This window comes from Malus sylvestris, chromosome 2 (assembly GCF_916048215.2).
Source record: "Malus sylvestris chromosome 2, drMalSylv7.2, whole genome shotgun sequence".
NCBI lineage: Eukaryota > Viridiplantae > Streptophyta > Magnoliopsida > Rosales > Rosaceae > Malus > Malus sylvestris.
This window is the reverse complement of record NC_062261.1, coordinates 18,904,508-18,928,268: the sequence shown is the minus strand read 5'-3', so window position 1 is coordinate 18,928,268 and position 23,761 is coordinate 18,904,508. Positions and strand designations below refer to the sequence as shown.

The 23,761-nt window shown below is 40.4% G+C and overlaps 1 protein-coding gene and 2 pseudogenes across 1 annotated transcript; all 3 read left to right on the top strand.

Moving 5' to 3' along the window:
• The window catches only part of LOC126601969 (cytochrome P450 704C1-like), a 30,775-nt pseudogene extending 20,669 nt beyond the window's left edge, over window positions 1–10,106 (top strand).
• Window positions 10,107–17,230: 7,124 nt separating this feature from the next.
• Window positions 17,231–20,530, top strand: LOC126597888 (cytochrome P450 704C1-like; annotated as a pseudogene).
• An 866-nt stretch (window positions 20,531–21,396) lies between these two features.
• LOC126597952 (uncharacterized) lies at window positions 21,397–22,866 on the top strand. Its single transcript, XM_050264658.1, has 2 exons — window positions 21,397–22,172; window positions 22,499–22,866. Exon 1 carries the CDS (start codon window positions 21,419–21,421, stop codon window positions 22,133–22,135), a length of 717 nt encoding a protein of 238 aa, XP_050120615.1. The 5' UTR covers window positions 21,397–21,418; the 3' UTR covers window positions 22,136–22,172; window positions 22,499–22,866.
• The last annotated feature ends 895 nt before the right edge of the window (window positions 22,867–23,761 follow it).

Genomic DNA, 23,761 nt, shown 5'->3' with positions numbered 1-23,761 from the left:
TTTGTGGGGCCTTAGGTGTAGGCCTTGAGGCTTCTGATCAAGAACTAACCTAGTACTCGAATATACGATGTCTGTTTTATTGTTTGCAAAAGTGTTATAACCATTATACTTCTGATTATCTGAGTCTGCATAGCAGAATGAACCCAAATAGGTGTCTTTGTAGGGCCTTAGATATAGGCCTTGAAGCTTCCCATCAGAATTCCTTCGATACTCAAACGTTATACTATAATCATAATATAATAGAAATAAAACTAAGAGATAGATCGATTACTTGCGCCCCAAGTAACTTCAGACTTCTTGTTATCAAAGCTTGTCGTGGATGGGTTAAGTCCACATAAGGTTCTTTTTTATGCCTTGAGGACAAGGACTTTTGAATGATCAATCTTACATGCCCGAGAGCTTAGAACTTAGATCTGGTTTGAACTATGAAGACATATTCAAATTGGATTCAAGAACTGAGAGTGTCTTTTAATCGTCATCTTACTAGAAATAACTTGAATACAATTGGAAGTATACAACATATTGCTAGGCTAATGAATGAAAAGACAAAAACAAAGAGGGTCAGGCAAGGTTTAACCTTGTCGGGCAAGGCTGATCGTCTTGCAACTTCCTATCTTTGTGGTTTATCAAGGGGTTTGAGAGCTTTAGAAAGGGGGGGGTAGGGAGATGAGTTTACAGAAAGAAATCGATACTACAGCAAGCTTAGGACAAGGTAGCAGAGCTATTACAAAGGCTTTTGGTAAGGGTTTATCCCGAAAGGGATGAAGGCTTGGGCTGACTACAGCTTCGTTTGAAGGTAAATCTGGCTTGAGCAGAGTTTGTGCTTGTATTTGTTTGTTAGTTTGAGTGTTCTTATCTCTGATTTCTCTTTCTTCTTTTATAGACACTTCGGTTTGGCCTCCTGTAGCAGTAATCTTGCCCGAATGCAGCTTGAAGGGTAATGACTCATCAGCTATTTACTTGTACTGCCACTGTAAAGTGCTTTTAGGCTGATTAGCTGGCTGGTCTATACCACTTGGTCTCTAGGCAGGTGAGAAAGTGGTGCAAATGATCTGCACCTAGTCGGGAAAGGCCTTTTCTGCCTTCTGGGCTTTTGCTGGGTTTCGGGCTTTTCCCCTTTTCAGACCTCCTTTTGGACCAACTCCTTCTTGAGCCCAAAGTTCAAGTTTTAACCCAAACAATAACCAAGATATTGTGTCTGATGTTTTTGGCCAAGGGATATTTGTTGTTGATGGAGAAAAGTGGAAGCACCAGAGGAAGCTTGCGAGCATTGAGTTTTCGACCAGAGTTCTTAGAGATTTTAGTTGTTCTGTGTTTAGAAGAAATTTTGCCAAACTAGTTAGAGTTGTTTCTGAGATTTTGGGTTCCAAGCAAAGTTTTGATATGCAAGTGAGTAATCTGAAACCAATAAAGCATTTTAGTAGCTACTTAATGATAGGGCCGACCAAGTTCCAATCCTCCTCCCTATAGTTTAGATTGCATTAGAATATCGCTTGAATAATCAGTCTGGCCAGAATTAAGCTTAATATGATTTAAGTTTTCTTGCATATGATTCATTTTGCAGGATATTCTTATGAGATGCACTTAGACTCCACAATCAAAGTAGGGTTTGGAATAGACCTGAATTGCTTGGAGGGTTCAAGCGAGGAAAGGACTGCATTTATGAAGGCCTTTGATGATTCGACTGCCCTGTCCTATTGGCGCTATGTCGATCCATTCTGGAAATTGAAGCGAGTTCTAAACATTGGTTCTGAAGCAGCCCTTAGAAAGAATGTCCGAATCATGGATGATTTTGTACACCAACTTACCAAGAGTAAGAGGACGTTGGTTACAGGGAAAACTGATGCTGTAAGTAACTCAACATCTTTCATTTTCTTTGCACTGCAATCTTTCTCATTAAAGATTCAAATTTGTTAATGGAAATCTTGAATTATATTTTATTTATGAAGAATGACAGGGAGGACATACTATCGAGGTTGGAGAGCGAGAAGGATCCCGAGAAAATGAATGACACATATCTGAGGGATATAATTCTGAACTTTATGATTGCTGGCAAAGATACAAGTGCAAATACACTTTCATGGTTCTTGTACATGCTTACGAAGAACCCTCTAATACAAGAAAAAGTTGCACAAGAAGTGAGGGATGTTGTCGGTATTACTATTCAGGTCGACGAAGCTAGCATTGATGAACTTGCAGAAAACATAACTGATGCAAATCTTGATAAAATGCAATATCTTCATGTGACGACAACAGAGACCTTGAGGCTATAACCTGCAGTTCCTGTAGTACGTACAAGAACTTGGTATTAATCATTGATTCCTTCTGACAAGTAGTCCAGAGATCTTGGTATTAATCATTTTCCAATGAGTTAGTGAAGTTTAAGCATTTTTCTGGGATGGAAGTTTGATATGTAGTTTGATGTCTTTGTGTTTGGCTTCCTCAAAGGACAGGAGATGTGCAGAGGTAGATGACATTCTTCCTGATGGCTTTAGATTGAGAAAAGGAGATGGAGTATACTGTTAGGAGTACTGTAGGTTCACAGAGTTACCAAAGGTGCACAGCACCAGATTAATTCTTGTCTGTATGGGTTAGTTAGGGGAATGCTAAAATAGTTAGCTTTGGTATGTATGTATAAATACTTCATGTACAGAGATATGATAATATACTGAAAATCATTTTCTCAATTCTCTTTCTCTCTCTACATTTTCTCTTTCTCTCTAATCTCTCTTTCTCCAAGATTCAGTTTTCTTATTCACTAAGATCTTACTTTCTACATGGTATCATCGCCGGAGTCCACCGACGTTGATCTCCCGCTTCCGTCTTCTTGATTTTTCCGCCCTTTTCTTTCCTGCCAAACAGATCTTTCTTGTCTTCTCTATCTATTTTTCTGCAAATTCGCCATGACTGTCGTGGAGACCTCTACCAATTCTTCGTCCTCAGCCGCTATACCTCCTGCTGATGCTCTGAATCCTTCGATTACCTCTGTCACCGTTCAGAACATCACTGGTGTGAAAATTATGTTGACACTCAAATTAACCCTCTTTTTATCAATTGTAGCAAGTATGTAAGTAGGGATCGTTCTAGGCCGGGGATTAGGAGGGATTGCAAAATCACTTGGACTTGACTCAAAAACGTAAAAACAAGTTTAAAACACTAACTAGACTCAAAGAATGTAAAACTAAACTTTAAAACACTAAAACAAACCAAAAGACTCAAAACAGCAAATAAACACTCAAAACTGCCTTAAAACCACTTTCTGGGCAGTTTTGGACACTAGGGAAGAATTTGGACGAAAATTGGTTTAAACTTGACTCAAGACACCTAAAAACACAAACTAAATGGGTTTCTAACTAATATGACACTTAAAACTAAAGGGGGATTGATTTTGGACGAATTTTGAAAACAAAACAAAACTTTGTAAATTGAAAAGACTCTAAAACGAATTTGGTTTAAATGGATGGATGGAAGGCTAGCTAAGGGGTTCATCTCCACACATGTCACACTTGCATATAAAACGATCTCTAATTGCTTTTCAATTAACCATGAATTCCCAACGCCCCAAGTTAATTAGGTCCGCTTAAATTAACCTTCAGATTTTCCTAATGTTATTGAATTGGATGATTGCATACGACAACCCAAAGCATTCCCCACAAGTCCCCTACATGATTGCATAATAGAGATACAAGCAATAATCATTAAGTTCTATGAAAACCATAAGCATTGACGAAGCACTTGTTACTATGATTGCATGAAACTTATGCCAAGAACTTACTTAACACGATTGTGATCAACAACCTTTACTACTTGTGAATATAAGTTCATAACGATTAGGTGAAATTCCCTTATATCCTAGCATCAAATTCATGCATGCAAACTAAGTGTCGACCCTCAATCAACATACAAGAATAAGTTTTAATTCACATAGATAAGCAAATTGAAATCACAACTTATGAAACGCAATTAGAAGTAATCAAATCATATAGCAAGCATAATCATGGTTTCGAATCCTCCCCTAGCCAAGGGGGGTTTAGTTCCTCATACTCGCAAATAAACAAAGATAAATAAATTTAAACATTAAAACAAAGATAGAAAACACCTAGAAACGCTCCACAATCCAAGCTCCTTGAATGGCATGCACGGCTCCAAGTTGTCTTCCTTCTTCTCCTTGCAAACTCACGGCACACAAGGTATGTTTGGGTGAATGGTGTAGTGAAAATATGGTAGAGGATGGTGACTAAATGGTGCAGCAAAGGGTGGTATTTATAGGCTGAAATTCGCAGCCCCTATGTAGCAAAGGAAAAGGATTTAAAAGCCTAATTTGTATAGGATAATAACACACAATCCTTCAAGGAAAAGGCTAAGGCTTTTAGAAACCAAGGGGGAAAGGAATAATCAGGTTTCTAGGAGTCCTAGAAAGGTTTGGGGCGTCACTTTTGTAGGAGAAGGGATAAGGCCTTCTAGAAAGGTTATTTTGTGGCTGATTTCTAGAAAAACAAGGGATAAGGTGTGGCACCTTTGTAGGAAAGGATTAGGTCTTCTAGAAATCCCATTTTAAGCATCCTAATCTAGTTAGAAACCCTCCTAAGTGGCTGGAATGTGGATAATTTAGGATTAGGATAAGATAAGATAGGATAAGGTTTGTTTGGATAAGATAAGCTAAGATAAGGTTATGGATGAGGTTTTGGATAAGATCCTTCTCTTGAGTTGATTCTTTGGCTTTAATTCTTCTTCTTCATGTAGGAATACTTGCTTGAGTAGGAAACTTCATTCGTCTAGGAATCCATCTTCAATTAGGACTCCTACATTGATTAGGAATCCTTCTTTATTTAGGAATCCTTCATTTAAGCCCTTTCCTACTTCAACTAGGAAACTTTGTATCTTCAATTCTTCAACTTCAAAACACATTCCTAGCTTCATCAATCCTTCAAATTCGTCCATCCCTTGTGCTACATATGCATGAACTCCATTCTAGCCCAATTTTGCTCCAAAATGCTCCAAATTGCTTCCTTTTGCTCACTTTGTCTCTAAAACCTGAAAACACATGAAAATAGCTTAAAAGACTAATTTAACTAAGAAAACACAACATAAATGCATAAGAACTAACTAACTAAGGCGCATAAATATGCTCCTATCAATCACCGGCATGGTTCCGACTAAGTTGACGCGTCACAATTACATCACCTGGCGCAGCCTTTTTCTTCCGGTTCTGAAGCGTTTCAAGCTTTTAGGGCTTGTCAATGGCACTGACATCTGTCCTTCTCAGTTCATCTGTGATTCTACTGGCACTCGAGTTCTTAATCCTGCGTATGACGTTTGGTGTGATCGAGATCAGATATTGATGATTTGGATAAATTCGACTCTCTCTGAAGATCTCTTGCCTTTGACTGTTGGTATGGATGATTCCAGATCTTTGTGGCTTTCTCTGGAAAAACGCTTTTCTGGCGCTTCTCGTTCACATGTTCACAGTCTTCGTGCCAAGATTCAGACGATCCAGAAAGGTGACTCTTCGATGACTGATTATCTTAATTCAATTAAAGAAATTTCAGATAAATTGGCTGCTGCGGGTGACCCGATCTCTGAATCTGATTTGGTTGCTTACATTCTGTCTGGTCTTCCTGAGGATTATGAATCGTTTGTTGATTCTATTGAAATCAGAACTGACTCTGCTACTTCTGATGAAATTCATGGTTTACTTTTGAGTAAGGAAATTTCTCTTCAAAAGCGTAAAAATCGAGCCCCTGCATCCACTCCATTTCATGCATATACTGCTCAATCCTATCATAATTCTGGTTATCACTCTGGCTCCCTAGGATATTATCGAGGTCGCAACCAGAATCGTTCCAAATTCAATCAGAATCGCAATTTTGGGGGTAATCGATTTAATCACCAAACTGGTGGGATTCTTGGTGCTGGTTCATCTCGATCTGGGGTCTCTCCGTCCGGTCAATCTCTTTTTATCTCTGGCAAGTCGATTTCATGCCAACTTTGCAATCAACATGGTCATCAAGCTCTTCATTGTGGTCGTCTTTCGCAATTTGCCTCTTCAATGACTACTGGCTCTCCTCATGGTTCTGGTTCTACTCATGGTTCTGGCTCTACTCCTCGAAATGGCTCTCCTCAATTCTCTGGTTATTCACCTATGGCTATGTCTGCAACCACATCTGCTCCACCCAATTACTGGATAACAGATAGTGGTGCTTCTCATCATGTTTCTCCAGATCCATCTTTCTTTAACTCTGCTATCCCCTACACTGGCAGTGAACAACTATTTGTGGGTGATGGTAAAGGTCTGTTGATTTCACACATTGGTCATGCTTTTCTACGCACACCTAATACAGTTTTTCGTCTTAAAGATGTCTTACTTGTCCCTCAAGCTTCTCATAATCTACTATCTGTCTACAAATTTGTCAATGATAATTTCTGCTCTCTAACTTTTGATCCGTTTGGGTTCTATATCAAGGATCTCAACACTGGGAAGATGCTTTTCTAGGGCCTCAGTGAAGGTGGCCTCTATCCTTTCTACTGGACATCTTCCCATGGCTCTTCTGGAATTACAGTGTCTCCTCGTGCTTTGATGGTTGCGAAGGCTGACATTCATCTCTGGCATATGAGGCTTGGACATCCTTCTAATGCTGTCTTACACTCTGTGTTAAATAATCATCATTTACCTGTAACTGGTTCCGTGAATAAAATGCCATTTTGTGTTGCTTGTCGAATGGGCAAAGCTTCTAAGCTTCCCTTCTCTGTGTTGCCTTGTACTTCAGTAAGGCCTTTTCATTTGGTTCATGCTGATGTATGGGGACCCTCCCCTTCACTCTCTTGTACTGGTTACAAATACTATCTAATAATAGTCGATGATTTCACCAAATACAGTTGGTTATATCTTCTATATCTTAAATCATATGTATCTTCTGCTCTTATCACTTTCGTTCTCAAAGTTCAAACACTGTTTGCCTCTAAAGTTCAGTGTTTCAGGACTGATTCAGGGGGTGAGTTTTTGAACCACTCACTTCAAGCTTTCTTTAATGCTCAAGGAATTACACATCAGCTGAGTTGTCCACACACACCTGAACAAAATGGATGTGCAGAGAGGAAACATCGTCATGTTGTTGAAATGGGCAGAACCCTACTTTCTCAGAGCGGGTTACCATCCAAATTTTGGGTTGAAGCTTTTCAGACATCTGTTTATCTCATCAACAGGTTGCCATCACAGACCTCTTCCTTGAGTCCATGGACACATTTATTTCAAGCTCCACCGAAGTATCATATTTTGAAGCCTTTTGGATGTGCCTGTTATCCGTGGTTGAAACCTTACTCCAGCCACAAGTTAGAACCAAAGAGTAAGCTGTGCATTTTTCTGGGCTATAGCTTGAATCACAGTGGATATCGGTGCTATGATCCTGTCTCTGAGAAACTCTATATTTCAAGACATGTGGTGTTTGATGAGAGTACTTTTCCTTATCTTCATCCTACTTTCTTACCTGCTTCCTCTTCTGTACTACCTCATTCCGATCCTCTCCCTTCTTCCATCTCAGTTCATATACCCGTGCCCTCTTCTTCTCCACCTGCAGTCTCTCCACCTCAACCATTTGCTAGTCCTCATGTCTCGTCTACACCACCAACACATGATCCTACCTCTATTCCATCAACATCTCATTCCTCTCTCCCAGCTGCTTTTTCCCCTGATCTAGTCTCGGGTTCTCCTCCCCCTATTGGTTCACCTCACAATACTCATTCTATGATCACTAGAGCCAAAGCTGGTATTCATAAACCCAAAGTTTTCACTGCTACCAAGCATCCTCTTCCATCCTCTGTTGATCCTCTTACCCAAATACCATCTGCACCCACCACTTACCTTCAAGCCTCAAAACATGCACCTTGGATGGCTGCAATGCAAGATGAATTTCAAGCTCTTCAATCCACTGGTACATGGGATTTGGTGCCTTCTCATCCTTCCTACAATCTTGTCGGTTGTAAATGGGTTTTCAAGGTGAAACACAAGGCAGATGGGTCTATCGAAAGGTATAAAGCAAGGCTAGTTGTTAAGGGTTTTCATCAACAAGAGGGTTTGGACTTCTCTGAAACTTTCAGTCCCGTGGCTAAACCACCCACTATTCGGATTTTGCTTTCCCTTGCCGTGCATTATGATTGGTTTATTCATCAATTAGATGTTAGCAATGCTTTTCTTCATGGTCAGTTAAAGGAGGATGTCTATATGGTGTAGCCCCCTGGTTTTGTTGATCCTTCCAAGCCTACTCATGTTTGCAAACTTCAGAGGTCCCTCTATGGTCTTAAACAAGTGCTTCGTGCCTGGTATGAAGCTTTTTATCGGGCTCTTTTGTCCTTGGGCTTCTCTGCTTCCTCCTCTGACACTAGTCTTTTTATCAAGAAAGACATCACTATCACTTTTATCTTGGTGTACGTTGATGATATAATCATCACTGGCAGCTCCTCTCAAGTCTGCCAAACTATTATTTCTCAGCTGCAAGCTATTTTTCCTGTCAAAGATCTTGGTGATATTCACTATTTTCTGGGAATTGAAGTGACTCGATCTCCTCATGGTCTATTTCTTCATCAGTCCAAATATGCTCTAGACCTCCTAAAGAAAACTGATATGTTAGGTGTCAAACCTTGCTCTACTCCAGTTAGTTCCTCTAAACTGGATCACTCAGGCACACCACTTGCAGATCCTACTTCCTACAGGTCCATTGTTGGTGCATTACAGTACCTTACCTGGACTCGTCCTGATCTTGCTTTTGCAGTGAATCAAGTGTGTCAACATATGCAAACTCCCCGAACTATTCATTTGCAAGCTGTTAAGCGTATCCTCCGATATCTTAAAGGCACTATTGACTCCGGACTGAGGTTCACCAAGGGTGCTCAGTTTCTCACTGCTTGGTCTGATGCCGATTGGGCTGGTTGCCCTGTTGACCGACGATCTACAAGTGGCTATTGTGTATTTTTGGGACCCAATTTAGTAGCTTGGAGTGCTAAGAAACAGAACACAGTGGCTCGGTCATCCACTGAGACTGAGTACAGGTCACTTGCCAACACTGCTGCAGAAATTTCGTGGGTTTGCAAGATACTCTTTGATCTTTCATTTCCCCTTCTTCGTACACCTGTTATATTCTGTGATAACAAGAGTGCTATTGCACTAGCTTTCAACCCCGTCTTTCATGCTCGTACAAAGCATGTTGAGCTTGACTATCACTTTATCCGTGAGAAAGTTCTTTTGGGTCAGATTGATGTTCAACATGTTAATACATTGTCCCAGATTGCTGACATTTTTACTAAGTCTCTTCCTGCTGATCGGTTTCTCTCCCTGACTGCCAAGCTTTCAGTTCGACCCTCTACCTTCAGCTTGAGGGGGTGTGTTAGGAGTACTGTAGGTTCACAGAGTTACCAAAGGTGCACAGCACCAGATTAATTCTTGTCTGTATGGGTTAGTTAGGGGAATGCTAAAATAGTTAGCTTTGGTATTTATGTATAAATACTTCATGTACAGAGATATGATAATATACTGAAAATCATTTTCTCAATTCTCTTTCTCTCTCTACATTTTCTCTCTCTCTCTCTAATCTCTCTTTCTCCAAGATTCAGTTTTCTTATTCACTAAGATCTTACTTTCTACATATACTACATGGCCTATGCCATGGGAAGAAGGCCTAATATTTGGGGAGAAGATGCTGAGGATTTCCGACCTGAAAGATGGCTCAAAAATGGAATTTTCCAGCCTGAATCACCATTCAAATTTGTCGCATTTCATGTTAGTATCACGTGAAAGAAAAAAAATGCTAATTGCTTAGTCTATCTAAACTGTCAGTAATGGTTTCAATTAACCGTGCTAATTCCAGGCAGGACCTCAAATCTGTCCAGGGAAAGACTTTGCATACCGGCACATGAAGATAGTATCAACCGCTCTTGTTTTCTTCTTCCGCTTCAAATTGACTGACGAAACAAAAAATGTAACCTATAGGACCACGTTCACCCTACACATGGATGGAGGTCTCCCTCTTCGCGCAACTCCGAGGACAGCCTGATATCTTTCTTGCTTAACAAGTAGAATAATGTTCAGTACTTTGCTAAACTATGTATCTGTAAAATTCTGCATAACTACTGAAATGCGCTTTAGATTTATATATGTAGTGTGGTTCTACTTGTGTCGGTAAGTTTTTAGAGTAATATTGTAACCTGCGGTATAATATACGCACCGTATTGCGAAGTTCTACTTTTTTCAATTTTTTTTGTAAAAACTCTCTCAATTCAACATGAAATTTTGTATAACTAACATATAAATAATTAATTTTTATATTTATATAGAAAACTTATAGTCATAATATTTTTATACATACACAGGAATTTAGAGACTACCTACCATTTCTTGCAGGCTACGAACTTAAAGAAATACTTCGACACTGATAACAAAAATCAGAAACTGAGTTTAAAATAAAAATTGACTGATCCAGATATATAATGTAATAAAAATTGATTACTCAACTGATATATAATGTAATAAAAATTGACAACCTGATGCAGATATATAATTAATAGTGTTTGATTACTCAAATGATATATAATGCATGTACACTTTGATCTAAACTTGACAAAGCCTTTTTTTTTTTTTTTTTTTTGAGGAACTAGAAATTCATTACCAAGGCGAAAGACAAAAGAACATAGGCGCTGAAGCACATCGACAAAATGAGAAACAATCTGCAAGGAGGATTAAAAATAGGAGACACTGCCTCTAAGTGTGACGACCCGTCCTGGAATTTACAGAACAAAAGGTCATTTTGGTAATTTCATTGGGATTGGGGATATTTTGAATTGTCGCTTTTTGGGTCTTAAATTGTATGCCACTTGGGGTCAATTTCCTTGTTGGTCCCCCCGACCCTCTCTCATTTCTTCCCTTCGACCTGTGACTCACTCTCCCTCTCACAACTCTCTCATATCTCTCCCTCCCCTCACATTTCTCTCCCATTTCTCTTAGTTCCCCGACTTTCTCTCTTGGCAAACTCTCCCTCTCCTCTCTGGGCTCAACCACATCAACCACAACCCTTCCCACAATGTTAGAGTTGTGTTGCTCGACACAAGTTAAAAGTATGAGTCTATGACTACTTGAACTTTCAATTTTTATATGTCACATCTATAATGGACATATGTTAATATTGCCTTCAATTTAATCACATAGCCCGTGAAAGCCTTTATAGTTTTACACATAAGGACTCGATGCAATTAAAATGCCACTAAGCTAAGTTGCAATTATTTCGTAAGATAGCTAATTTTAGACTTTTCACATTTCAACAGAGACGTAGATTTTTCGATTATAAATATAATATATATGAGTAATGATAAGAAGACCAACTTCTTAGACCAAATTTGTGAATTATGTGATGTGTCTCACTAATAAAAAAAAAGTACGTTAATGAACATTTAAGTAATAATCGATTTATTAACAATCACATCATATCAGTTATAAAAAAAAATTGAGCGGTATGAACTAGTTGCAGGCCTCCTGCACTTGATGGAGAAAGCTTTGTTGAGAGAGCAAAAGAATGATGGAATCTTTTGTATTTGTTTTTCTCCATCAAGTGCAGCAGGCCTGCAATCTCTTACGAAGATTGATGGAAAGATATAGAGATGGGAAAAAGGATTTACACATGGTCTTTATAGATTTGGAAAAAGCGTATGATAGGGTCCCAAGAGACATTCTTTGGAGGATTTTAGAGAAGAAAGGAGTACGAGTAGCATATATCCAAGCTATACAGGATATGTATGAAGGAGCAAAGACTGCCGTAAGAACTCATGAAGGACAAACCGAAAGCTTCCCCATAACTGTAGGATTACATCAAGGCTCATCCTTAAGTCCTTACCTTTTTGCGTTGGTAATGGATGAGTTAACAGGACATATTCAAGATGATATTCCTTGGTGTATGCTTTTCGCAGACGATATAGTGTTGATAGATGAAACTCAGGAAGGGGTAAATGCAAAGCTTAACCTTTGGAGAGAAGTGTTGGAATCTAAAGGTCTTCGCCTAAGCCGATCAAAGACAGAATATATGGAGTGCAAGTTCAGTGCAAATGGAGGCCAAAATGAGTTAGGGGTGAGGATCGGAGATCAAGAAATACCAAAGAGCGACCGTTTTCGTTACCTAGGATCTATCTTGCAAAAGAACGGAGAATTAGATGGAGATCTCAACCATAGAATACAAGCTGGATGGATGAAGTGGAAGAGTGCATCCGGCGTGTTGTGTGACCGCCGTATGCCACTGAAGCTCAAGGGAAAATTTTATAGGACGGCAATAAGGCCGGCGATGCTGTATGGCACAGAGTGTTGGGCGGTGAAGCATCAACACGTACACAAAATGGGTGTAGCGGAGATGAGGATGCTTCGTTGGATGTGTGGGCACACGAGAAAGGATAAGATTAGGAATGAGGATATCCGGGGTAAAGTAGGAGTAGCCAAAATTGAAGGAAAGATGAGAGAAAATCGGTTACGGTGGTTTGGACATGTGCAAAGAAGGCCTACTGACGCTCCGATTAGAAGATGCGACTATGGGACAGAGGTTCAGGGCCGAAGGGGTAGAGGAAGACCTAGGAAAACTTTGGAAGAGACCCTAAGAAAAAACTTAGAGTACTTGGATCTAACGGAGGACATGACACAGGACAGAACACAATGGCGTTCTAAGATTCATATAGCCGATCCCACTCAGTGACTTGGATTTTCCAAGTCTCCAACCGAGAAGTTTTCCTCACTCAGGAAATTAAGGGAACACTACCTCAACCTACATGCTCCACTCACAAAGCTTCAACATACAAGCTTCAACAAAAGAAAATTCAAAGAACTTAGCGAAGAAGGCTTTGGTGTATTTAACACAATACGTTGAAATGAAGGAAAGCTTATTTATTGATATCCCCGATAAGTTACAAATATGTACATATACTTGAGTCAAAATAAACAAACAAGAGGGAGCCTTCACAAAGGTTGCTTAGGAGAAGTCTCAGCAGTCGGTAGAGCCCCAGAAAGAGAAGGCACCAGAGGGGGATCATTCGGAGCCTCAGTACTGGACAGAACCCTAGAAGGAGGAGGCATCAGAGGTTGATCATTGGGAGCTTCATTAAGCGGTACAGCCCCAGAAGACGAAGGCAATAAATGCCTTTGGAACAAACCCACAAATCTCTGATGATCAAGTAAAACCTGACCATTAGATTCCTTCATCTGGTCAAGCTTTCTCTTCATGTTTGTAGCATAGTCATGTGCGAGCCGGTGCAACTGTTTATTCTCATGCTTGAGCCCTCTAATCTCCTGTTTGAGACTCATCACTTCAGCCGCCAATGATTCAACTTGGCGGGTTCGAGCAAATAGGCGTTGGGCCATATTAGACACAGAACCTGCACACTGAACACTAAGAGCCAGAGAATCCTTAACAGCCAACTCATCAGACCGTTTGGAAAGTAGTCTGTTATCTTTGGGAGTGAGAAGGTTCCTGGCCACTACCGCAGCGGTCATATCATTCTTCATCACGGAATCCCCAACGGTAAGAGGACCAGTAGGGGAGACGAAGGATGGGCGCCATATGTTGTCTGGAGAAGGCGGGGCTGCCTCTTCAACAAGGTTCAAGTCAAAACGACGGTCGGAGGGGCCAGACATTTTCAAAGGTGTTGAAGAGAGAAGAGGTCGGACAAACAAAGATCTTAGAAGTGCAAGAATGGAGCTTCTACTGGTGGATATTCAAGTGTGCTTTGGAACTTAATGTCAGCCTCTATAAAAATCTGCACTCGATGAAGCTTCAGAAATCGAAGAGGCGTCTGCTCAGAAATCGAAGAGGCGTTTGCTTTCTCAAAAGCTGGGCTGCTCAGAGACCACGAGGGTCAATCTCAGAAATCGAAAAGGCGTGTGCTTTCTCAAAAGTTGGGCTGCTCAAAGACCACGAAGGCCGATCTCAGAAATCGAAGAGGCTTGCTTTCTCAAAAGCTGGGCTGCTCAGAGACCATGAGGGCCGATCTCAGAAATCGAAGATGCACCTACTTTTCCAGCCCTGTCAGCACCTGTCACACGCACTCAGCTTTGCGAAAATTATGGGCATTCTGTCGAAGATTTCTGGCGAAGTAGAAAGCACATGAATCGTACTGTTCTATCACGCACTTCCCACACGCAACAGTAGCTCATGGGTACCACATATAACTTTGCCAAAGTTCTCTGACAAAGTTGAGACACGTGAAGCTTGTAGCTCCCACTACATCGCTCTGACCAAGAAGGGTAAAAGATTAGCAAAGAAACAACACTAACAGAGTTTAGACACATAAATTTTGAAGGTCTAGCTACCATATTATTACCCACAAGGGTAAAGGAACAGTACCACTGCTGGATAATTGGAAAGTCCCGGTGTGTCAACCTCTGTGCTTCGTGGCAAGGTAGACTAGCAAACATGCCCAACCTTTACTCACATTCGAGAAAACACTCCCAACAAGATTGCTTGCTCCAAAATCGAAGAGGCACCGCCCTCCGAATCTCGAGAGCCAGACTCCCAACATGATTACTTTCTCAAAAATCGAAGAGAGGGTAAAGGAACAGTACCACGGCTGGATAATTGGAAAGTCCCTGTGTGTCAACCTCTGTGCTTCGTGGCAAGGTAGACTAGCAAACATGCCCAACCTTTACTCACATTCGAGAAAACACTCCCAACAAGATTGCTTGCTCCAAAATCGAAGAGGCACCGCCCTCCGAATCTCGAGAGCCAGACTCCTAACATGATTACTTTCTCAAAAATCGAAGAGAGGGTAAAGGAACAGTACCACTGCTGGATAATTGAAAAGTCCCTCACATTCGAGAAAACACTCCCAACAAGATTGCTTGCTCCAAAATCGAAGAGGCACCGCCCTCCGAATCTCGAGAGCCAGACTCCCAACATAATTACTTTCTCAAAAATCGAAGACACCGCTATCCGAATCTCGAGAGCCAGACCCCCAGTAGGATTGCTTTCTAAAAAATCGAAGAGGCATCGTTCTCCGAATCTCGAGAGCCAGATCCCCAACAGGATTGCTTGTTCGAAAACCGAAGAGGCACCACTTTCCCAACTTCAAGAGCTGGATCTCCTTGGATAAAGCTTGTCTGTAATCTTCACACGCAACATCAGCTTTCCAGATACCACAGACCACTTTTTCAAAGTGCTCTGACAGAGTTAAAACTTGTGAAGCTGGCAGCTCCCACTACCGTGCCATGACCAAGCAGGGTAAAGGAATAGCATTATTACTTGATGTTAGGGAGACTCCTATATATGTCGACCTCCATCCCCAACGGACAGGCAGACCTGCAAAAATGCTCAACCCTTTCTCTTATCCGAGAGGGCACTCCCAACGAAGCCTTTCGAAATATTCAGCTTTCTTTCCCCCTGATAATACCTCTGTAAACAAGCTATACTAGAGCAAGAATATCTCATATCATCAGGGTTAAAAGCAAGAGTATCCCATATCATGTTTTTTCCCTGTCTTTTCCTTTGGCCTTGTTCTTACCTGCAAGACAAGGAGAAAGAGAGCAATCAGTCAGCACTTGGAATCAAGCTTCTAGCCAGGAACTGACTGCCTAGAACCCCTTACCTGATTACTTACCTGGCATTGCTCTCGAGTACTCATCTTCAACATCTTATGCTTCCAGGGAAGATCCCGCATCTGCCTGAGGAACAGATAGGGCAAGTGAGAAGGATACAAGGAAGCATGTGGAGACAAGCGTAACAGCACACATGCCGATACATCCATTACTCTGTCAAAAGCAAAAGTATCCCATATCAGCAGGGTCGAACGTACTCTAGATTTGATGGACTTGTTTTAACCTTCAAATTCTTCAGTCGGCCTTATCTCTGGAGGAAACCAGAAAACCCTCCAGCCCAGTTCAAGAATAAGCCTGTGGAAAGTTACTTCTTCAAAAGCAAAAGTATCCCATATCATCTCTTCTCATTTTTCTTCTCTTTATCCTTCATGCTACCTGCAAGATAGGGAGAATGTGAACAATCAGCCGGAGCTCTGATTGCTTACCTTGTCTGTCACCTCTGTCAGCAGATCCCCTAGCTCGGCGACTTGGGGGACTCCTACTACATGGTTTGTATCGCGCTTGACCAAGCCTGAAACTACAAGTAAGCTTCAAGTGACATTGATACATTACCTTGTGCATCTCCACCAGTTACAGATACCACCCCTGGATGGAGGAAGAGTACTTCCAGAGAAGATGCCACATCTACCTATGAGACAGATAAGGAAAGTCAAGACGATACCACACTCCAGTACTTAGAAGTTTCGTGGTTACGAGATCATTCTCCCACAATATTTCCTAATGTCATTTGTACTAAATCATTCACTTGTACTTACTAAAGGAGAGCTTGAACCTATGTACTTGTGTAAACCCTTCACAATTAATGAGAACTCCTCTATTCCGTGGACGTAGCCAACCTGGGTGAACCACGTACATCTTGTGTTTGCTTTCCTATCTCTATCCATTTATATACTTATCCACACTAATGACCGGAGCAATCTAGCGAAGATCACAAAAAGTGACCGTTTTCGCTACCTAGGATCTATCTTGCAAGAGAACGGAGAATTAGATGGAGATCTCAACCATAGAATACAAGCTGGATGGATGAAGTGCATCCGGCGTGTTGTGTGACCGTCGTAGGCCACTGAAGCTCAAGGGAAAATTTTATAGGACGGCAATAAGGCCAGCGATGTTGTATGGCACAGAAGGTTGGGCGGTGAAGCATCAACACGTACACAAAATGGGTGTAGCGGAGATGAGGATGCTTCGTGGGATGTATGGGCACACGAGAAAGGATAAGATTGGGAATGAGGATATCCGAGGTAAAGTAGGAGTAGCCAAAATTGAAGGAAATATGAGAGAAAATCGGTTCCGGTGGTTTGGACATGTGCAAAGAAGGCCTACTGACGCTTCGGTTCGAAAATGTGACTACGGGACAGAGGTTCAGGGCCGAAGGGGTAGAGGAAGACCTAGGAAAACTTTGGAAGAGACCCTAAGAAAAGACTTGAGTACTTGGATCTAACGGAGGACATGACACAAAACCGAGCGGAATGGCGTTCTAGGATTCATATAGCCGACCCCACTTAGTGGGAAAAGGCTTTGTTGTTGTTGTTGTTGTTGTTGTTGTGGTAAAAGAACACAAAACCAAGAAAGATAAAAAATAAATTTATACTGCGTTAACGTGCATACTTTCTCTTCTCTTCATTTCGCTTTCATGCTTCCAACCTTATCTAAGAAAGCAAAAGTCTCTCTCTCTCTCCATATAAACTTTCTTTGCCTCTTTGTTATCACAAACAAATTTAATGGAGTTTCTACTTATCATCTTCACCTCCATACTTTTGTTTCTCTTGCTGACTGTGTCATTGTTCATACTCAGAATCTTCACCGGAAAGTCCATCCGAAACCCGAAATACCCTCCCGTAAAAGGCACTGTCTTCCACATGTTTTTATACTTCAACAGACTCTACGACTACTAAACTGAAGTAGCCAAAACACACTCAACTTTCCGGCTTCTAGTCCCGGACCACAGCGAAGTGTACACGGCTGACACGCGCAACATTGAGCATGTTCTGAAAACCAACTTTGCCAGGTACTCGAAGGGCGCCTTCACTCAAAGTATTCTGTCGGATATTTTTGGCCAAGGGATATTTGTTGTTGATGGAGAAAAGTGGAAGCAGCAGAGGAAGCTTGCGAGCTTCGAGTTCTCAACAAGGGTGCTTAGAGATGTTAGCTGCTCTGTGTTTAGAAGAAATGCTGCCAAACTGGTTAGAGTTGTTTTTGGAATTTTGAGTTCCGGAGGGGTTTTTGATATGCAGGTGAGTAATCTGAGACCTAAAAGATTTGTTTAACTTTTCTTTTCTTGTTTGGTATTTCTTAATCAAACTGGTTTTATGAAAATTTATTTAGGGGGCTTAGCTAATTAAGCTTGGAAAGGTGGGGGAGTCCTAATTAAAGTCAATTTGATCTGACTGATTTTTGTTACCAATAAAGGGTGAAGACAAAAATGGTGAAACATTCATATTCCCAAAATTGCCCTCTTCTTAAATTTTCGAATAAAATAAGAAATTCACAAAAAAAAATGGTGAAACATTCATATTATTATTTGTTTTTCTGTTTTTTCAAATAAAAAATCATAAGTGCCAATTGTCACACACATACGCGTGTGGCAAGAGGCTAATATGAGAGAATAAAACATGGTGGGAGGAAAAATATGATTTGTAAAATTACAGCTCATTTGGTGCCTAAGATTGCATATTGTAGTAAGAAATGATCATATAGAGGTGAAAGAGTTTCCATGTCATGGGGATTGGAACGTGTATAAGTTATATGATGTTGATATCGTACCATTTTGTGGGTGGGGATTGAAAGGTTAGTTTCTTTCATGAGTAATCTATTTTCTACCTTCAACATACCTTGAACCTATTGAGTTATCCAATCCAATCCGTATAAGCACATGCTAAGTTCTCTTAATTCTCTAAAGCGGGATTCACACTCAACGAACTCTTCGGATCGAACATAATATTTTGCATTTGATTCTATTTTTAGGATTTGCTTATGAGATGTACCTTGGATTCCATATTCAAAGTTGGGTTTGGAATAGAACTGCATTGGTTGGAGTGGTCAAGCAAAGAAGGGACTGCATTCATGAAGGCCTTTGATGAATCTACTGCACTGACTTATTTTCGCTACATTGATCCGTTCTGGAAACTGAAAAGAATCTTGAACCTTGGTTCCGAGGCCTCCCTTAAAAAGTATGTCAAAGTTATCGATGATTTCGTGCACCAAGTTATCAGCAGCAAGCGGAGATTGCAAGAGGAGCAAAAAGATGTTGTAAGTAAATTTAACATTACCACATTGGCTTTACAGAATGTGTCTCTACCATATAGTTCTATGTGTTCTTTACACGATTTCAGTTTGCTGCGTGAGGAAAACATACAGTAAGGGAAGTGTTTTGCGCACATCCTTTTTCTTCTCCCACACCCTTGGTTATTTTGGATTGTAGGAATCAAAAGAGAATTAAGGGAAAAAATAAACAAGGGTGTGCAGAAGGAGAAACAGCGTGTGTAGACATCATTTCCCTGCATTAATGGTAAATTTAAGATTTTAGTTTCCTATGAAGTTCTGATTTTTTTTTTTTTTTATGTTTCAAAGATTGACAAGGAGGACATACTGTCAAGGTTTCTACTGGAGAGTGCGAAGAATCCAGAGGAAATGAATGACAAATATCTGAGGGATATAATACTGAATTTTATGATTGCTGGCAAAGACACCAGTGCAAATACACTGTCATGGTTCTTCTACATGCTCAGCAAGAACCCTCTAATACAAGAAAAAGTTGTACAAGAAGTGAGGGATGTCGTTGGTAATCAGGTAGGCGAAGCGAAAGTTGATGAATTCGTGGAAAACATAACTGAAGAAACTCTAGAACGAATGCATTATCTTCACGCGGCGCTGACAGAGACCTTAAGACTATACCCTGCGGTTCCAATCGTAAGTATACTTGAATATCCCAGTTTTAATTTTCGTCATAATATTTTTTAAATAAGATACTTGTATTTTCTTTACTTTCTATAGTAGTTTGTAAGAATTTAAACAGGACAGTGCCAGAACCTTGATTAAAATTGTTAAACATATGAAAATCAATACAAGAAAGCCACTACTCCACAAGGACTGTTTGTCGCCTAATGACTAAAGAGTCATTCCTGCTTACTCTTGCAAATTATAGTCCAGACTGGCAAATGTGCATAAATAAATTTTAAAAATGGAATAGGAAAAGTTTATGGCACGTGTCTAACTATAATTGATCTGCATAGATGAACAAGTCCTTACACATAGGGAGCCAAGTATCTTTAGGAAATTTTAACCCTTTTTCTATTACCAAGGGAAAAATAGGCAGTGAACTTCCAACTTTTAAGTCGGAAGAACTATTCATATTACTGTAAATATTGACATCTTTATGTCTTGGTTTTCTCCAAGGATGGGAGATGTGCAGATGTAGATGACATTCTTCCAGATGGCTTTAGAGTGAGAAAAGGAGACAACGTAAACTACATCACCTATGCCATGGGAAGAATGCCTTATATCTGGGGAAAAGATGCCGATGATTTCCGACCAGAGAGATGGCTCGAAAATGGAATTTTCCAGCCCGAATCAACCTTCAAATTCGTCGCATTTCACGTTAGTAAAAATATTTTCTTTTTCCTTTATCACAAATATATGTTTTCTAATTATCCAAATATTCACTAATAATAGTATCACTTTCACTTGTGCTATTCAGGTCCGCGGATATGTCTTGGGAAGGACTTTGCTTACCGGCAGATGAAGATAGTAGCGATGGCTCTCCTTAGCTTCTTTCGCTTCAAATTGGCCGATGAAACAAAGCCGGTAACCTATAGGACCATGTTCACCCTTCACATAGATGGCAGTCTCCCTATGATTGCAGTTCCCAGAACAACCTGAGTAAATTCTTCTATGCATTGAAAAATAATGTTCAAGGTTCATCAACCATCCAAGTGTGAACTTTATATAATATATATATATATATATATATATATGTGTGTGTGTGTGTGTGTGTATGTATGTATGTATGTATGTATTGAAGGAAGGACCTCCGGTTACTTATGACTACTCCTGATTAGGGTTTCTCGGTATTATCTGGGTAATAGAGGTTAGGTCAACTTCATTAGGGTTTTATCTAGTTAATAGGCGTTTATTTTCTTCTTGATCTTATCATCTTGTGTAAGGATCTTATCTCCTCATTTCAAGGAAGATTAGAGTGTAAGGGTCTTATCTCCTCATTTCAAGGAAGATTAGTATGGCTCCCTATGTCGGCTGTCTTCCATGATTTAAGGAGAGATGACTTGCATGATTTAAGGAGATTAGCGTGGCTCCCCATGCAGGCTGTCGTGAGTGTTGAGTGTAGTTTGCAACTCACTCAAACTCCTCTATATATTTGTGTAAACTTGGTATGCTTTTAATATAATAAAAAACCACAAAAAGCAACATGGTATCAGAGCGGGCATCATCCTGAGCCTGTTCTGTATATCGAAACTGCTGTGTTTATTTTTCAAAAACAATGGCAGATGGAAGTCCAGAGGATGTAAGCATCATTGCTTCTCCATCTATAAGCGCTTCTGAAATGGATATCAATCCAAACCAACGACTCAGTTCAGTGTTATTGAATGAGTTTAATTATTTGCCATGGGCAAGGGCTGTTAGTCTTGCTCTCGGTGGAAGATCCAAGCTTGGTTTCATCAATGGCAGTCAACCTGCACCAGATGCTTCTTCTCCAGAATATGGAGGGTGGCTATGTAAAGATCAACTGGTCATGTCATGGTTGTTAAATTCTATGGAAAGGAAGGTTGTCTCACTCTTTGGACCACCGTGAAGGAGATGTATGGCAATCAAAATAATGCTGCTCGCATCTTTCAACTCAAGAAGGATATCTCCAACATACAACAAGAAGGTAAAAGCTTTGTTCAACATCTTGGTTCTTTGAGAAGCATGTGGAATGAGTTAGATGTGTACAGACCTCACACAACTGATTCCTCAGTGCTCCTTAAAAGAACTGAAGAAGATAAAAATTTTCAATTATTGTCTAGCTTAAGCTCAGAATATGAGGATTTGAGAAGTCACATTCTCATGAACCCGGAGCTACCATCCTTCACTAGTGTCTGTGCAACTATCCAACGTGAGGAAGTAAGGAGAAAAGTCATGAACAATGGTATAAAAACCAACGTGACAGAAGCTAGGGCTTACCTGACAAATGAAAAAAGGTATAAAGGGAAAAACCCTCATTTGAAGTGCCTACACTGTGACAACATCGGGCATGTGAGAGACAAGTGCTGGATCCTACATCCAGAACTCAAACCTGACTTCATGAAGGATAAATCCGCACCAAAGACAAGTCGTGCACACCCTTGTGCCAACACTGCAACATCCTCATCTATCAACAGTTTTGATACCTATCAACAGTTCACTGCAAATCCTGCCACCCTGTTAAATGAGTTCACAGCGTATCTCCAACAAAAGAAGGGAAGAGAGGAGGGATATGTTGATCATGAAGATGGAAGTACTATTGCATTGATGGGCCAATTTGCAGGTTTTTAAGCTGATGCTGATTGTGTACCTCAGACAGACTTGAAAGGTATTGTAATTGCTTTCCAAACTGCTCTTAAAATAAATGAGTTACATGATTTTTGGGTTGTAGATTCTGGTGCCACAGACCATATGACTAATCAAATGTCAAAGTTACATAAATTTGAGAAACTACATAATCATTCACATGTATCTGTTGCTAATGGTGAAGGTGCTAGGATTGTAGGAAAGGGAAAAATCCACCTGATATCTGATCAAATAGAGTCTATGGCCCTATATGTCTCATCTTTTCCATTTCAACTTCTCTTAGTGGGAAGAATCACAAATGCCTTAAATTGTTTGGCCATTTTTTCACCAAAAACTGTCATTTTCCAGGATTGTATAACCAAGAGGATGATTGGTGAGGGGTTTTACATTGATGGTCTCTATTACATATCGAAAAGCTCGTCCTGTGGGTTCCATGCCAAGTCAAAGTCCATCCATACCTCCATTCAAGCTTCCTCCTTGTGGCACCAGCGACTAGTCCATCCATCTCAACCTATCTTGTCCACCTTATTTGCTGACTTAGGCAAAGAATCAACCCACTGTGAAACTTGCCATTTGTCAAAGGCAACAAGACCACCTCTAGGGTCTTCGATGTCTAGAGTTTTTCACCTTTTTGAGCTTGTACACTCTGATATATGGGGACCAACAAGTGAATCTTTTGATGGTTATAAATATTTCATAACTTTTGTTGATGATTATTCAAGAGCCACCTGGTTATATTTGTTAAAATAAAAAAGTGAGGTGATGGAAGTGTTTAAAGACTTTCACAACCTTGTTAAAAATCAATTTTCTTCTCAAATCAAAACCCTAAGGTCTGATAATGGCACCGAATACATGTCCCAAGTCATGACTCAATATTTGAGTAACAATGGCATCATACATCAAACTAGTTGTGTTGGCACACCTCAACAAAATGGTGTTGCCGAGAGGAAAAACCGTGATCTCCTTGAAAAAACTAGGGCATTGATGTTACAAATGAATGTACCAAAACGTTTTTTGTCTCAAAGCGTCATGACAGCAGCTTACCTGATCAACAGGTTACCTAGTAGGGTTTTGGGGTTTAAATCTCCAATGGAGATAGTCAAGAACAAAAAGGTGGACTTGTCTCACCTTAAAGTCTTTGGATGCATCTGTTTTGTTCATGTTCAGCCCTTACATCGAGACAAACTTGATCCTAGGGCAACTAAATGCATTTTCCTTGGCTACTCGTCCACACAAAAAGGGTATAAGTGTTACAATCCACAACTTAAGAAATTAATTGTTTCAAAGGATGTTCAATTTCATGAAACTAATTCTTATTACAGTAAGTCTCTGGATAATACAAGTCAGGGGGAGATTATCTTGGACATGTTTCCACTGCCAAGGATCGAGATGCTCAAGAATGTAGGTTATCAACCTCACACAATGGATCTTGTGGCCCCAAATCAACTGGATCCACATGACGACATCAACATGCCTGTGGAAGATGAAACTCTACACAATATTGGTCCTGAAGAATCTTCAGAGGAGTCTCTTCCTACCATACCTCGACGAAATCTATCTCGTGAGAGGCATCCACCAGCAAGACTGCAAGATTTTGTTACGTACAAGCCC

What these genes read in the sequence shown, in the direction of transcription:
- LOC126597952 (XM_050264658.1), top strand. Translation starts at nt 21,419, where the DNA reads ATGTATGGCAATCAAAATAATGCTGCTCGCATCTTTCAACTCAAGAAG.